At 38.2% G+C, this 17,584-nt stretch overlaps 1 protein-coding gene across 1 annotated transcript in view; it reads left to right on the plus strand.

Annotated features, from left to right (window-relative positions):
• ZNRF2 (zinc and ring finger 2) overlaps positions 1–17,584 on the plus strand; it is a gene marked incomplete at both ends in the record, with an annotated part of 93,528 nt that overhangs the window by 44,115 nt on the left and 31,829 nt on the right. Inside the window, one exon of the mRNA XM_079711357.1 lies at positions 9,610–9,705. Coding sequence (XP_079567483.1) covers positions 9,610–9,705 — 96 coding nt within the window. The remainder of the gene's footprint in view (positions 1–9,609; positions 9,706–17,584) is intronic.

The following is a 17,584-nucleotide window of genomic DNA, read 5'->3' on the forward strand; positions in this document are numbered from 1 at the left end:
ATATGTCTATATTTTGATAAAATAGTCTAATAATAAAAATCATCGTTCTCTTGCGTCAACCTTCCCCAACTCCGAGTTTTTAATTTCTGGGGACACCTATTTTCAACACTTGTAGGTGTTGGTTATAACATTTACTTTGGTTGGTTATAAATATTACTATTTATATTTACTGAATATTACTATTTATAAATAATATGCCTATTTTCCTGTTTTTAATTTACTTTAGATGCTAACTATTAACTGCCTATTATGGAAGATGAGGATTTACATACCTCACCTGGCTTTATTTTTATCTTTCCACCTTTTTTTTTTTTTTTTTTTTTGCGGTACGAGGGCCTCTCACTGTTGTGGCCTCTCCCGTTGCAGACAGAGCACAGGCTCCGGACGCGCAGGCTCAGCGGCCATGGCTCACGGGCCCAGCCACTCTGCGGCATGTGGGATCTTCCCAGACCGGGGCATGAACCAGTGTCCCCCGCATCGGCAGGCGGACTCCCAACCACTGCGCCACCGGGGAAGCCCTCTTTCCACCTTTTGAATGTCTTTTTAAATGACAGTTTGCTTAAGTTGATGCTCATTGTTTATGACTATGGATTATATTTCCTTTTGTGTGTTTGTCTCATAGTTAATAATTGCCTCATCTATTTGCTTACTTAATTTTCTAAGTTCCTATCAGTTTTTCCCAAACTTGCCCAAAGAATTATAAAACTAAGTACAGTACTGTTTTCCACATGATTAAACACATGAAGAAACCTTATCAGTTCACTCCCGACTCCTCCCTGATCCCCTCCTCCCCTGCATTTCCCTCTCCTCCCTTCCTCTTCTCTGTCCTCCTCTCCTCTGCCTTCTCCCGCTTCTTGAGCAGTCTACTCTCCTTACAGTCTGGACTAATAGCCTTCCAGACCTGCTATACAACTATCCAAGGACTTTCCTTCACCTTTCTCCTGTGAGAGATCTTGTTTCCTTGATCTTGGTGTCTTTGTCTTGTTTTCCTCTGCTCTGTTTGCTCCCTTGTTTTAGTGGATCACATGTTCTTAGAAGTTTCTCAAGAGTGCACATGGGAAGGAAAGTTTTTGATGCTTTTTTAATCAGGAAAATATGTTTTTATCAATCAAGTGTGAATATGTAATAGTTTGTATATATAGTCTAAGTGAAAGTTTTTGTAGAATTTTGAAGTTATTGCTTCACATCTTCTTTCAAGTGTTGCTGTTGAGAACACTTAATGCCATTCTGATTTTGAAAAACAATTGGACTAGACTCTCCAAAAATATTACTATCATGAAAGACAGAATATAAAAGTCTGGGAAACTGTTTTAGATACTTTACATTGATCTTTTTTCTTTTTGAAAACTTTTAAATTTTGTTCTTTATTCCCTAATGCTCTGTTATTTCCTGGTAATGTACTTTGGTATGGCTCTTTATTTTCAGTTGTTGATGGGTACATTCTTTCAATCTGTATGCTCATGAGCTTCAGTTTGGGAAATTATGTCTTTGATAGTTTCTTCCTCTTTTTTCAATTCTGTTTCTAGCTGATTAGATGTTAGACCGCCTGGATTGATCTTCTGATTTTACTCTCCTGTTTGACTTTTGGTTTTACTTCCTGGGAGATTAAAAAAGATGAGTAATGGATTAGGCTAAGAATTAGGCTCTGGATCCAGAAGGCCTGTTTGAATTCCGCATTGCCAGTTTCTAACTGTGTGATCTTATATAAGTTAATTGCCCTTTCTCTTTTTTTATCTGTAAAATAGGGTTAATATTGAATAGCAATGCCTAACTCAAAGGATGTGAGGATAAATAAGTTAATTCATCCAAAGTGCTTAGATAATTTCCTGGTACATAGTAAATGTTAATTGTTATTATCGTTTGGCATCATTATTACCTCAAAGTTAATACTTTAACCATCTATTCGAATTCTTAATTTCTACCAAAAGTTTAGTTTTCCAGAGCTTTTGTTTGTTTCTCTGTTCCTAGTTTTATAGCCTCTTGTTCTTATTTCATGGATGTAGTATCATCTTGAATTATTGGGACAACTGAGGAAATTTGGAAAAAACCTCCGACATATAAGGTGGACACCAAAACAGATATATAGAAACAAAATTAAATAAATAAATAGATAGAAACAAAAATAAATAGAAATCTTTTAATTAGTTATAAGATTTTTGGGGTGTCAGCAGTGTTGAAGTTTTTTTGTTTTCTGCATTGACTGTTTTATCAGTTTCCCTTTTCTATTAATTTGTTTTGGTGTACATCTTATATGTTGGAGGCTTTTTCTAAATTTCCTCATACTTAGGTTCAAATTATATTTGGCAGTAATATACTTAAGTATCATGTTCTCAGTGTGTCATATCAGGGAGCACAGATAGTCAGCTTGCCCTTTTGTTGGTGATACTAAGTTTAGACATTTGTTTAAGGTAATGTCAGCCAGTTTCTCCATTTTAAAAGTACCTTTTAATCTTTGTTAATTAAGTGATTTAGGGTTGATATTTCAGAATGTGTAATTATCCATTTGTACTTTTGCATTCTTATTAAATTTAAAATATTTAATTTATTATGTCATCCATTTTGATGTTTAGATTGTCCAAATTTGACAGGGAGAAGCCCTTTGAAACTGGCTTCTGTGCCTTTTTGTGTGTCCATATCAGTTTTTGAGCACTTCTTAATCTGGCACAACAAGATATTCAAGGCTCACCTTTTACTCCCTGCCCCAGACTTAGAACCAGCCATTTTTTCAAGGATCCCTGGTTCCTTTTTGTGGGGGGAATGATATTTAGAACCCAAGATCTGGGGGTGGATCCTTTTTGCTACTGAAGTGTCATTGCTTCTAGGCTCTTTTAGTGGACTGAGCTAAATAAGTTTGTGTGTGTGTGTGTGTGTGTGTATGTATATATTTTTCTTTGTATCTATTTGATATATAGTTAAGTTCATTTGTTTCCATTTATATTTACTTTTACTAGGGACTTTCCTCATCCTTTTTTATTTTTAATTTTTGACTACATATATTATTAACATTGTTCAAAAGTCAAAAACTTTATTACTTGGTGCAGCCAAATAAATAAATGAATATTTTTTTAAAAACTTAATAAAAAGGTGGACTCAGGAGTACCTTCTTTAAGTTTTTCTTTCACTGCATTCTCATTTACCACCTGTAGGTAACATGTATGTAAACCTTTTTTTTTTATAGTTTAAAATTTTTTTTATTTATTTAATTTTATTTATTTATTGTTTTTGGCTGTGTTGGATCTTTGTTGCCGCGCACAGGCTTTTCTCTGACTGTGGCGAGCGAGGGCTACTCTTCATTGCGGTGCGAGGGCTTCTCGTGGTGGCTTCTCTTGTTGCAGAGCGTGGTTTTAGGCGCATGGGCTCAGTAGTTGTGGCTCACGGGCTCTAGAGCGCAGGCTCAGTAGTTGTGGCACACGGGCTTAGGTGCTCCGTGGCATGTGGGATCTTCCCGGACCAGGGCTTGAACCCATGTCCCCTGCATTGGCAGGCAGATTCCCAACCACTGTGCCACCAGGGAAGCCCCTGTAAACCTTAATTAGAAATTTATCCTTTTTTCTTTTTGCAGGTATACACATACACATGTATTCTTAGTTAATCTTCTTTCTTGCACAGTAGCTAGCATAACATATGCCTGCTTTTTCACATTGTTTTTTCCACTTAATATAGCCTGGGTATCTCTTCATAGCAGTTTATAGAGACTGTTCTCATTTCTTTTTTATAGTTGTGTGGTAACTCCGTTGCATAGATGCATAATTGTTTATTCACTGAATCTCTTATGTGTTTCCAATATTATGCTATTTCAAAGAGTGCCACAGTAAATTACTGTGTGTGTGTGTGTGTATGTTTTAATTAGAACATAAATGTATTATGTCTTGAGGTTCTGTGAGTAAGGTAGGACCAGTAGATGGGCTTCCCACTTGGGATCTCCCAGGCAGTTGCAGTTGGAAGTCGGGATTGGAGTCATCTGAAAGTCAGAGTAACTCAACATTCAAGGTAGCTCACTCAGTATGCCTGAACTTAATGATATTGGTTGTTAGCTCAGAGTTCAGCTTGGGCTGTCAGCTGGAATGCCTACCCATGACCTCTCTGTGTGCCTGGGACTTCCCAGAGCATGCCAGCTGGGTTTGAGAGGGAATGTCCCCAAAGTGAGCATCCCAGAAGGCCCAAATGGGAGCTGTAAGCCATCTTAAGATTTATCTTAGAAATTCCAGAATATCAGTCATGCATTCCATTGATCAAGCAAGTTATTAAGGCTGGCCCAGATTCAAGGGGAGGAGAATTAGACTCCTTAATGTGAGGAACAGGATGCATGAAATTGACAGCAGCTATCTCTGGATAGCTTTTTGTGGGGGGAATGATAGAACCCAAAATCTGGGGGTGGATCCTTTTTGCAACTGAAATGTCATTGTTTCTAGGCTCTTTTAGTGGACTGAGCTAATAAATAAGTTTGTGTGTGTGTGTGTGTGTGTGTGTGTATTTCTATATAGGTAGGTTGCTAGTGCACTTTCTAGCAACCATAACTCACATCCCTTCCATGTGTAAAGCGTACTCACTTTGTTCCTAAGACCCAGACAGTCTCATTCCATTAAGGGATCAATTTGAGGTCCAGGATCTTATTATCTAAGTCAAGTCCAGATATGGTTGAAGCTTCTTAGGTGCAGTTCCTCCAGTACAGCACCTTGTAAACAGTTTCTCTTGACCTGAAGACCTTTACAGAGATCTTTATTTCTCCATACGGCTTTGAGTTATTATCTAGTAACCTTTTATTTCACCTTGTAGGACTCCATTGAACATATCTTGTAGGGCAGGGCTAGTGGTAACAAACTCCCTCAGCTTTTGTTTATCTGGGAATTTCAGAATTTCTCCCTCACTTTTGAAGAAGTTTTGCTGGATATAAGTTTCTTAATTGACAGTTTTTTCCTTTGAGCACTTTAAATATATCCGCCAACTGCCTTCTGGAGTCCAAAGTGTATCATGAGAAATCTGCTTGTAATCTTATTGAGGATCCCTTGTATGCAATGACTCACTTCTCTCTTGCTGTTTTCAATATTATCTGTTTGTCTTTTGAAAGTTTGATTATAATGTATCCTGATGTGGCCTCATCTTACATGGAGGTTGTTGAGCTTCTCAGATGTTTATATTCATGTGTTTCATCAAATTTGGGAAGTTTTCAGCTATTATTCAAATATTTTCTCTACTCTGTTCTCTATTCTCCTTCTGAGACTCCCAAATGCATATTTTGGTTTGCTTGTTGGTGTCCCACAGGTCTCTCTTAGACTCTGTTCACTTTTTCAAACTTTTTTCTTTCTGTTCCTCAGATATGATAACTTCTGTTGTTCTATCTTAACGTTCACTGATTCTTTCTTCGCCTTGTTCAAATCTGCCTTTGAATCCCTCTAGTGAGTTTTTCATTTCAGTTGTTATACTTTTCAGCTCTAGAATTTCTTCTTCGTTTCTATTTAAGTTTTCTATCTATTGATATTTTGTTCATATGTCATTTTCTTGAGTTTCTCCACACCTTTCTTTAGTTCTTTGAGCATCTATCTCTAAGACAGGCATTTTAAAGTCATTTTCTAGTATATCTGCCATCAGTTCTTTTTCATGGACAGTTTCTGCTGATTTTTTTTCTTTGAATGGGCCATACTTTCTTGTTCATTTGTATGCCTTGTTTTTTTTTTCTGAAAACTGGACATTTAAATCTAATAATGTGGTAACTCTGGAAATCAGATTTTGCCCCTTCCCTGGGGCCTGCTGTTTTTTATTATTGTTTTTTGGGGTGTTGTAGGCTGTCTCTGTGCTGAGGATCATCAGCCTGAGGTATAAACTTCTCAGGTCTTTTCGGACTCTTTTCTGAATCTGCATAGTCACTTTTTAATTTTCCTCATATAACCAATTGTTTTGAAATGTGCTAGTCTTTAATGTCTGGCTCTCCAAAGGGGAAAAAGAGAAAAACGAAGAGGGGCAGAGAGGCACAATCCCTTTAAATCCCCTTGAAGTCTCTTCAGCTAGAGGGGAAGGGGCTTACAACAATAGAGGGAGGTCCAACAACAGTGACTGCCTTTTTCTTTGTACCTCCTGGATCAGAAGCAGCAATCAGAGTGCAGATTCCCAGTATTTGGAGCACAGGGTCCTTTTTGCCTGCCCTCCTATAATCTGTGTGCAAGGTGCTCCAGGAACAAGTGCACCACTGCCTGCCATGTGGCTGGGATGGGGGGAAGGATAACTGCCTCTGTGCTAAGAGCTGAAATGAACCACAATGTATTGTCCAAGTCTTCTTTCCCTTGGAAGTTGCAAGCCTTCAACAGATTCCAGACTTCCAAAATAGTTCCTTCAAACAAATTCCGCCCATTCAATTTTTGTCTAGGTGGGGAGGTAGATTCCCTCAGTGCTTCCTACTTTGCCATCTTCCCATATCCTCTATCTGTGCATGTGTTTTCTGGTATTGTTGGGGGCATACCTTCAAGGAGACATCCTAGAAGTGGGATTGCAGGATCAGAAGGTAAATGCACATGTAATCTAGTTAGATGTGAAATTACCCTCTGTAGAGGTTGTACAATTTTGCACTCCTACTAGTAACATATGAAAGTACCTGTTTCTCCACAGCCTCACCAACCATGTGTTGTCAAACTTTTGAGTTCTTGCCAATCTGGGATGAGTAATGATATCTTAATGTAGAGATAAAGTAAAGCCCAAGGAGAGAAAACAGTATGTACAAAGAACCACCTGGATTTTTAGTTAAAACAGAGTGAATTAAACACATGTGTTTCTTTCCTCCCTCCTTAACACACTAAAATGAGGGTAAAGAAATAAACAGAAGAACTTGAGAGGAAAGTGCTTCTTTCATTATGACACTGTGCAGTTTTTCATGTGTTTAAGGGTTAGTTGCATATCTTTCTTTTTGGTGAGATGCCTGTTTAAAACTTTTGCCCATTTTTCTAAGAGGTGTTTGGTTTTCCTCATTTTTTAAGAGTTCTTTGTATATTAAGGATATTGTCCTTTTGTTATAAGAGTTGTAAATATTTTCATTAGTCTTTTGAATTTGTTTCTGCTGTGTTTTCATGTGCAAATTTCTTTCTTTTATTGCATTATGTTTATGAGAGAAGCCCTGAAAAGCTATTTGGAAGCTCTATATGTAAGACTAAGACTTGTGAACAGACAAGAATCTCTTGCTGTTTCATTCTGTGGAACTTTTGATTTAAGAGAAGACTCTACCAATGTCTTGGTAGAGATAGAGAAAAGGAGATTGTTGGGAAGGGCCCTTTTCCATACATAGATATTTATTTATTCCCTTGTTTTTTTCCCTTCCCCTTACTGTGCCTGGTGTCCTCAAGCCAATCTATTTTGGGTCTTTTTTTTTTTTTTCCTGTAGTAGACCTTCATTCTCCTGCTCTATTTGGGGAACTGTAGTTGCTTGGCTATTTATCATGCATTGGAGACTTGGGGATCTTTTTTATTAAGTCTTTCAGTCAGTCTAGATTTTAACCTCATGCCTCACCATTGTTTTGGGAAGTTATTGGAGGTATAGATTCCTGAGTCCTTCGAGAATTATGTAGTGAGAATTGGCTTCTGCAGACACTTAAGATGTCTGTTTTCTCAATCCTGTTAATTCCTTCATCTGTTCTCATCTGCTGCTGTCTCCTTTCAAGTTCTTTATCTTGTTATACTTATTCTCACTTTCAGCAGATTTTAGGTGTAAGGAGAAAGAAACACATCAATTCATTGTATTTAATTAGAAATGCAGTGGTTCTTTATACATACAGTTTCTCTCCTTAGGCTCTACTTTGTGGGCAGTTGGATGGCTCTCAATGGTTCATGGTATTGCACTTTTGTTTGATAATTTAGAGTTTATGTGCCAGTACTCAGATGATTTTGATCAGCAGTTGGAAAATTGGTTACTTTTTTTTTTTTTTTTAAGTCCTGTGTAACTTCAAGGGAAGAAAGTTTTTACAATTTTAAGCAAAAGATTGTTATTGGTCCTGGAAATAGGAATGCTGCTTGAGAGTCTCTTTGTCTTCTCCCCATTTGATCCATATTTTGCAGTATTGCTATAGTCTGTGTTTGGGGATTATAGCTATTTTGTAGTTTGATTTTAGATTAATCCCCTTTGCTTTTTCTTCTTTTTCATTTTGGTGGTTTTGAAGAAGTGGGAAGTAAACATACTTTTGTTCCTTTCTTTTAAAAATGTATTTAATACAGTGTGAAAATCAGGGCTCAAAAACATGTATTTCATTTAAGAAGTCGAATAACTGGATTAAGTACCCATGCCAAAACCTTTTCGTATTCAGTAAAGCTTTGCACGAGGTATGACTCTAGTCTGACATGTTGGGTTGCAGTGAGTTTCATGTCACAACAAAGGGAGGAGAGTGTCTGTAAGAACACACATGTGCTAGAAGTAGAGCTACTAGAATCTGAGGCAGCTTTAGGGACTGTTTTTTTTTTCACCACCCTTCTTATTAGTTGTTGTCTTTCACAGCACTTTGCTCCTCTCTGCACATCTGCTCTAAGATCTCCATGTGAACCATTTTCCTGTGCTTACTGATAGTTTCTGTTCTCTTATAAATTCAGCCTACAGAATAGACACCCCACCCCAGTCTCTCTTACCTTTACCTACATGTGACCTTTCTGCTTCAGCTGTCTACAGCTGACCAGTGTACCTCCTGCTGTTTCTTAAGTCGTATTTCCAATAAAAACAAATTGGCCCAGACCATCTTTTTGTGCCACCCTGGTTTGTTGTTCCTAACCAAACCATAAATGGACTTTCTTGGATCAGTTCACTTCTCAAGCAGGTTGGGGATGTTGGAGAAGGGAGCAGTAGGTCAGCAGGGAAGCAGCAAGGAACCATGGATCGACAGTTGCCCTTGTTAAGTGAGGGAGCAGGATAGAGCTGAACGCATAACATCTCCTCCTTCAGTCTACCGGTTTATTTTTAATAGAGTACTTCAGGCAAATACTTAGTACAGATTGAATATTGTAGGAAACTAGCTAATATTTGTGTCAAAATTGACGAGAAATCTGCTGTTTGGTGCTATTTTCTGTTTGCATTGTGACTTTAGTAGCATGGTATGGCCATAAGACCCCTATACTAGGAGTCAGGATAGATTCTAGACCTGATTTTGCTGTTCTGTGAAAGGCTTCACTTTCTTCATTAGATAAATTTTTAAAAGGTCAGTGGAGTAGAATAGTTTCTAAGGTACTACCTAGCTATAAAACCTTGCGACTCAAATTGTACTATAACTAAGCTGGGAAAGGTACCTTCCGCAAGGATGGTCAGAATACACAACTATTATAATGAAATCATAAGTTCAGATTAATGTAAAAAATTAGAAACCAGAATGATTGGACCCATACATTAGAAAAGGGTGTGAGAGTTTTGTAGTGAACTAAATTCTCCTCATTTAAACTTGTTATATTTGAAATCGGATGCTGTTTATAAACTGATTTAAGTCAGATATTATAGTCACAAACTGTTTTCCCAACTTAAGTTGCACATAGGTAGTGTATTAGTGTAAGTGTAATACTGAAGTTTGAAATTCTTCTTCTTCCCTGCTTTTTTAAAAAGCATAGTTGGATATTCAAAATAGTGAAGTAACATGGATTTCTTTTACTTTTTAGGATTTAAGTGTCCTGTATGCTCAAAATTTGTACCCTCAGATGAAATGGATTTGCATCTTGTGATGTGTTTAACAAAGCCAAGAATAACCTATAATGGTAAGTCCAGTGCTTTAAAATAATACTTTAAATTAGAATTATCTTAGATTTTATGAATTTCATGTTTCAGGTAAAAGTTAAAAGGCCAGGAAGGACTATCTATGAGCACTGAGCTAACTGGTATCCTAATTAGGTCTGGTGCTTTGGCTGTGCCATTCTGACCTGACCACAATCTCCAGATACTCAAAACCGTAGGAGAGATTTTCAGTGTAGTCCTGGTACATTTTGAAATAGACTTGAAAAAAAAAAAGGAATAGCTCATTCGTGACTTTAGATGAATAGAATGAAATAAAGGAAAAATGAGAGCTTTTTTCAAAATTTTATAGATAAAAAGACAAACTTCAAAATCCGTGGAGAAATTTTAGATTTTTCAAATGTAAAATTTGGTTTGAAATAGAATGAGTAAGAAGAGTACCAGTAAACAATGAAGCCAATTGAAAGATCGACTTCTTGATCAGCAAATGTTTTTTCAGTACCTGTCAGGTATGAGGTATATAGTATTAGGAACTTGGAATATAGCAGTGAATAAAACAGATGGATCCTACAGCCTAGGATCAACCAAAGGTTAATCAATGTAGTAACAGTTAGTCAATAATCTGAGATTTCTCCTCAGATTACAGAAATCTTGTTGGGGTAAAATTTAACACTGAAGTGAACACATTATTTTGAGTAGCTTTTTTGCAAAATGAGTTAGGAATCTCTGTCTTGATAAGGTAGTGCTTCAGCCACACTATTACAGTAATAGTTGAGCACTTTTTCCCATTTCCAGTGTATAAGTAGCTTTTAGCATTTCATTTGAATAGTAAATGTACCTGTTGATTATTATATATAAACCTTTCTGCATTAGGAAATTGAATTGGCTACTTTTCATAATCTAACTGAGATTTAGTTACTTAAGAAATAAAAGACATTTTTATTCAGGTTCAAAATTTGAGGTAAAATTGATTGGGCTTGTTTCTTATACTTACTCTATTATCTTATCATTACCCTCCATAATTATTATGTTTATTACAAGTGTTTTTAAAATAAATATCCTTAAATCTTAAGACTCTGGCCTTGAATTTTAAAAGCCAAGTGTATTTCCTTTTCCCATATAATATATTTGCATATAATCTTAGTATTCTGTTTATTTACTTTTTGTGTAGTATATTTGGATATAGTCTTTTTATGTGTTGATATTTGGCAGTTTTTAATTTCCTGATTTAACTGTGCTCAAGTCATTAAAGTTTTCTACTAGATCACTTGTGTGGTGGCTTAAAAAGCAATATGTAACCTTCTGCTTGGGGCTACTGTGATCCAAGAATTCAGGTTTTAAATATTTGACAGTATTCCAATTTAGAAGTTAGTAAACTTAATACAAAAAGTAAATAAAGTTGCAGCCATTTTTAGGAATGGCTTCCTACTTTAAGGTAGTTAGACCTGAAATTTTTAAATTTGTTACCTATAGATTAACGTCTATAAACATTCACAACAAGAGGCAAAAACAGCTTCTTTATAAACATATATGATTCTTGAATTTTTTAAATGTGGACAGTGGCCAACTGTGAGTTAAAAGAAGGAGGAGCTGTGATTGATGGGTTTAGGTTAGATAGAGGTGGCAGATTGGTAATGTACTTTCCCATCACAGGCTAGGAGAATTCTAAGGTTTTGAGGGCAGAGCCCTGTAGGGGAGGAAAAAATAATCCCTTTACCTTTCTGAGTTCTTGGCTGAGACCCCTGTAATAAAAGACAGATTAACAAGAGGAAAACAAATACAAATTTATTAACAAGTATACCTCCTGGTGTACATAGGAGGTACCCAGGGGAAAAATGAGCTGATCTCCAAGGTGGTTTAGAGTGTGGGCTTAAATAGCATCTTCAGCTAAAGACAAAGAAGAAAGTGAGGGTGAGGAGGCCAGTTGTGGGGGGTCACCAGGAAAATCATGACAAACAAGAGGTCTGTTACACGGATATAGGTTAGTGCCTGCTCCACTGAGAAGATTCTCTTGGGGTAAACTTTGTGATTTAGAGCAGCCCTCCTTCTCTTCCTGGTAGTGAGAAGGAAGACACCTTTGCAAATGGAGAGTTCTTCTGTTCAATATTATGTAACAACCTAAATGGGAAAAAAATAGACACATGTATATGTATAACTGAAACTATCACAACATGGTTAATCAACTATGCTCCAATATAAAATAGTTTTATTTATTTATTTATTTATTTATTTATTTATTTATTTATTTGCTGTGGTACATGGGCCTCTCACTGTTGTGGCTTCTCCCGTTGCGGAGCACAGGCTCCGGACTCGCAGGCTCAACGGCCATGGCTCACGGGCCCAGCCGCTCCGCGGCATGTGGGATCTTCCCGGCCCGGGGCACGAACCCGTGTCCCCTGCATCGGCAGGGGATTCTCAACCACTGCGCCACCAGGGAAGCCCCAAAATAGTTTTTTTTTTTAATGTAAATTTCCCTTACTAAAGGGTAACTTCTACTTTCAGAGCTTCTCTTGAGTCTGCTATTTCTCAGTCATTTAAAAAATAATCCTTATGCCAAAGAAGCATATTTTAGGGTAGCATATTCTGCTACCCTTCAGTCACCAAAATCTGATCTATCAAGGATATGAGCCTGTGTGAGAACCAGCCCCTTTAACACCTAAGCAATAATCTAGGATTATTATGAAGTTTAGAACAAGGTGAGTTGGAGAATCCTGAAATGGAATCTTTTTAGTCAGCTGGACTCCTCACAGCTTCATATTTTAATTCCTAAAAGTTGATTTCATAGAGCGAGATGCATTAGAGAGATTGGGTCTCTAAATAGTGTTAAATACTCAAACAAGAATTTTATTCAGTGTAGTGCTTATTAACTAAAACCTTTTGCAGCCTTTCCTAAAGTAGCTAGATCTATAATTTTTAAATTTATTTGTTAAATGTATGTTAATTGAACTGTCTACAGACATTAACAGTTAGCAAGGAGAATAGTTGGGCTTATTTTTCAGGCTGGGTATTATTTATAGTCAAACTCCTGAATAGGATGAATTCCAGAAATTTGAATATAACTTGGTGATTCGGAGTTTCGAATTCATATTCACAGAGATGATATTCTGAATGTTGGTTTGATTTACCAGGCTAGCCCACAGAAGCTTTCTTACTGTTTTTTAATCTGTAATATATTCAAATACCCAAGTCCTGGCAATTGAAGAAGAAAATTGACTCGCCAGGTGAAAGCTCTCAGGATTTAGGCAACTGGCTCAGCAGAAGTTCAGGTAGGAGGCCCAAAGCAATCATGGCAGGGAATGATTCAGAGTGATGTGAGTGGTTATGTATTTGCAGGTGGTATTTTTGGCAGAATGGAAAAAAAGTTCAGAATGACACAATGAGTGTTCGTAGATAGATAGCCCTTAAGTCAGAGACTGCCTGCTTCATTTACTTTCCCCTCTTTCATGGGCTTCATTGTTTAGTTCATGGACCTAGTAATTTGACGTATGGTCTTATGAACGTAATATAAATGTTGCAAGCATAGAGTCTCTATTTCCTTGTTCCTCATCTTCTAAAGTATTTCAGAACAAACAAACGTGAAATAAATATTGCTAGCAAATTTTTACTCTTGATTTTCTTGGTCTTTAAACTTTACTGGATCTTAGCATGTTTTGCATCATATAAAGTTCAGTTTTCATTTTAGACTTCTGTGATTGAACTCTGTATTTAAGAAATCTTTGTGTTGTTTTATTTGTAGTTAGTACTCTGTGTGTGCATGTGCACCAGAAGGAGGTGTAACTTGAAATAAGTTTGTCTTCTGGGAGTTAATTATAAACCTATATAGTGAATCAAAAGAGAGCTTTTCACAATCGTCAGAAAGAAGACTGACTTTATGGACAGAGTAAGATGAATATTACTCTTTTACAGTAATCATTTTTGAAGAAAGATTGAGTCAGTTTCTTTTTTAATAAATTTATTTATTTTTGGCTGCGTTGGGTCTTCATTGCTGCGCGCGGCTTTCTCTAGTTGCGATGAGCGTGGGCTACTCTTCGTTGCGGTGTGCGGGCTTGCAGTGGCTTCTCTTGTTGCGGAGCACGGGCTCTAGGTGTGCAGGCTTCAGTAGTTGTGGCACGCGGGCTCTAGAGTGCAGGCTCAGTAGTTGTGGCGCACGGGCTTAGTTGCTCTGCTGCATGTGGGATCTTCCCAGAGCAGGGCTCAAATCCGTGTCCCCTGCATTGGCAGGCAGATTCTTAACCACTGCGCCACCAGGGAAGCCCCAATTTCTTTTTTTTTTTTTAACTTTTATTTTATATTGGAGTATAGTTGATTAACAATGTTGTGTTAGTTTCAGGTGTACAGCAAAGTGATTCAGTTATACATATACATGTATCTGTTGTTCAGATTCTTTTCCCATTTAGGTTATTACAGAATATTGAGCAGAGTTCCTTGTGCTATACAGTAGGTCCTTGTTGGTTATCTGCTTTAAATACAGCAGTGTGTACATGTCAATCCCAAAGACTGAGCCAATTTCGAAGCAAACTTGTACTGTAATAAAAGTGAGGGAAAAGGATCTCATCTTCTGTGCTGTCGGTGGGAGAGTGTATCTTATCTGCTTACTTGGATGTTGAAGAAAAGTTGCAGCAGACAGTCAGTGCTTGATTCCAATGTGCACATGCAGTCTTCTAATGACCTGGCTTTCCTCCGTGTAGCATGTTTGCAAGAAAGTACGTATTTTCTCCCTCTGTAATTACTGTCTGGCTTTCCAGGCAGTTGTGGGTCTCATCTTAAGTTATAAACTTGCTTTCTTCCTTACATACTACATTTTCTTGGTTTTAAGACCTCCCCCCCACCCCCACCCACGCCGTCGGCACTCCAACACACACATTTTAATCTTTCTGAATTCAGGAGGCTTTCTGAAATTGGCATGTCTCTTATAATTAAGGTTAAAAAATATATTTGTCAATTATGGAGCAGAATTTTAAATAAGGAGGTAGTTATCATTGCCTGAATTTGTGTGACCTTTGCCTTCTGTGGAAGGCATCTACTGTCTGATCTGATGACTCTGTTCATCTATTTGCATTAATTTTTGTGGTTGAGTTTTCTTTTCATTTTTCTTTTTTTATAAATTTTATTTTATTATTTTTTAAAATTTTTGGCTGCGTTGGGTCTTCGTTGCTGCGTGCGGGCTTTTCTCTGTGGCGAGTGGGGGCTACTCTTCAGTGCGGTGCGTGGGCTTCCCATTGCGGTGGCTTCTCTTGTGGAACACGGGCTCTAGGCACGTGGGCTTCAGTAGCTGTGGAGCGCGGGCTCAGTAGTTGTGACCCACGGGCTCCAGAGCGCAGGCTCAGTAGTTGTGGCTCACGGGCCTAGTTGCTCTGCGGCTTGTGGGATCCTCCCGGACCAGGGATCGAACCCGTGTCCCCTGCATTGGCAGACAGATTCCCAACCACTGCGCCACCAGGGAAGCCCTGTGGTTGAGTTTTAACCACAAAATGTGGATTCCTTAATAGTGGTTTTATTTATTTTTAAAAATTTATTTAATTATTTATTTATGGTTGTGTTGGGTCTTCGTTGCTGTACGTGGGCTTTCTCTAGTTGTGGCAAGTGGGGTCGTTGCGGACTTCTCATTGCAGTGACTTCTCTTGTTTCAGAACACAGGCTCTAGGCATGTGGGCTTCAGTAGTTATGGCTCGTGGGCTCAGTAGTTATAGCACACGGGCTTAGTTGCTCTGTGGCATGTGGGATCTAACCGGACCACGGCTTGAACCCCCGTGTCCCCTGCATTGGCAGGCAGATTCCTAACTACTGAGCCACCAGGGAAGCCCAAAATGCTTGTTTTTAAATCATTAAAAAATGAATAGGAAGTAAGTAAAACATAAGATATATTGTGAATAAGATGAGAATTGAACTCTTTAGACATTAGTCACTGAAATTAAAATCTCAACTGATAGGTTAAGCAGAAGATTAGACAGAGCTGCAAGGAGAATTAGTAAAGTATAAGATGGATCTGAGGAAATGACACAGAGTGTAATAGCGAGGTACATGGCATGGAGCCTGTAACAAAAGATCTACCATACATACAGTAGTCTCCTAAAAAGAGATGGAATTGACTTCTGGTTTCCAGTTCCACATGTAAGAAGTCTGGAAGTAGCCACTCAGTCCTAAAAACAAGTAAAAACCAAACAGACTGAAAAATCAACAACTCTTCTTAGATCCAAAAGAGATGGGAAGACACAGGGCAAACCACCGCCCCCCCACAGATTGTGGAGATAGGCAAATACAGAGAGTCACGGGTTTCAGCTTACTGCAGCAGACTCAGTGGGAACCAGTGTCAGGGTAAGGAAAACCTGGACTGTAAATGTTGAATTGCTGGGGGCTCAGCGTGGACAAATCTGAGAGTTTAAAAACTCCAGGGAGATCCCCACAATATTTTAAGATTTACCGCTAGGAGCTGAAGCAGGTTCCCACGGTAAATGTCAGAGAAAAATACCCTTCTCCTTCTGGCAGGGGGAAGGGAAAATGAACTATCTTGAAATATGCCAGAGGACTCTTAACAAGGTTTGCCTCAAGGGAAACTAGTTAACCAGAGCCTAACTGACCTGGGAGAAGGGTAATACTCAACTCGGGCCCACTCTAGCCATCCTGTTCTACCTAATGCGGGAGAAGAAATCCTGAGAAACACTGTTTGTTTGTTTGGGTTTTTTGTTCTCTTAAACTTTTATTGGAGTATAGTTGATTTATAATGTTGTGTTAGTTTCAGGTGTACAGCAAAGTGAATCAGTTATACATATATCCACTCTTTTTTTTATTCTTTTCCCATACACATCATTACAGAGTATTGAGTAGAGTCCCCTGTGCTACACAGTAGTTCCTTGTTAGTTACCTATTTTATATATAGTAGTGTGTATATGTCAGTTCCAATCTCCCGATTTATCCCCTTACTCCCTGGTAGCCATAAGTTTGTATTCTACATCTACGACTCTACTTCTGTTTTGTAAGTAAGTTCATTTGTACCCATTTTTTAGATTTCACATATAAGCGATATCATATGATATTTGTCTTTCTCTGTCTGACGTCACTCAGTATGAGAATCTCTAGGTCCATCCATGTTGCAGCAAATGGCATTAGTTTGGTCTTTATGGCTGAGTAATATTCCATTGTATATATGTACCACATCTTATTTGTTCATTCCTCTGTTCTTGAACATTTAGGTTGCTTCCATGTCCTGGCTATTGTAAATAGTGCTGCAGTGGACATTGGGGTGCATGCATGTATCTTTTCGTATTATGATCTTCTCTGGATATATGCTGAGGAGTGGGATTACTGGGTCACATGGTAGTTCTGTTTCTAGTTTTTTTTTTTTTTTTTTTTTTTTTTTTGCGGTACGCAGGCCTCTCACTGCTGTGGCCTCTCTCGTTGCGGAGCACAGGCTCCGGACGCGCAGGCTCAGCAGCCATGGCTCACGGGCCCAGCCGCTCCGCGGCACGTGGGATCTTCCCGGACCGGGGCACGAACCCATGTACCCTGCATCGGCAGGCGGACTCAACCACTGCGCCACCAGGGAAGCCCTGTTTCTAGTTTTTTAAGGAACCTCCATACTGTTCTCTATAGTGGCTGTACCAGTTTACATTCCCACCAACAGTGTAAGAGGGGTCCCTTTTCTCCACACCCTCTTCAGCATTTATTGTTTGTAGATTTTTTTGTTGATGGCCATTCTGACTGATGTGAGGTGATACCTCATTGCAGTTTTGATTTGCATTTCCCTAATAATTAGTAATGTTGAGCATCTGTTCATGTGCTTTTTGTCCATCTGTATGTCTTCTTTGGAGAGATGTCTACTTAGGTCTTCTGCCCATTTTTTGATTGGGTTGTTTGTTTTTTTAAATATTGAGCTGCATGAGCTGTTTATATATTTTGGAGGTTAAT

The sequence above is a fragment of the Hyperoodon ampullatus genome (genome assembly GCF_949752795.1).
Source record: "Hyperoodon ampullatus genome assembly, chromosome: 9".
Taxonomy (NCBI): Eukaryota; Metazoa; Chordata; class Mammalia; order Artiodactyla; family Ziphiidae; genus Hyperoodon; species Hyperoodon ampullatus.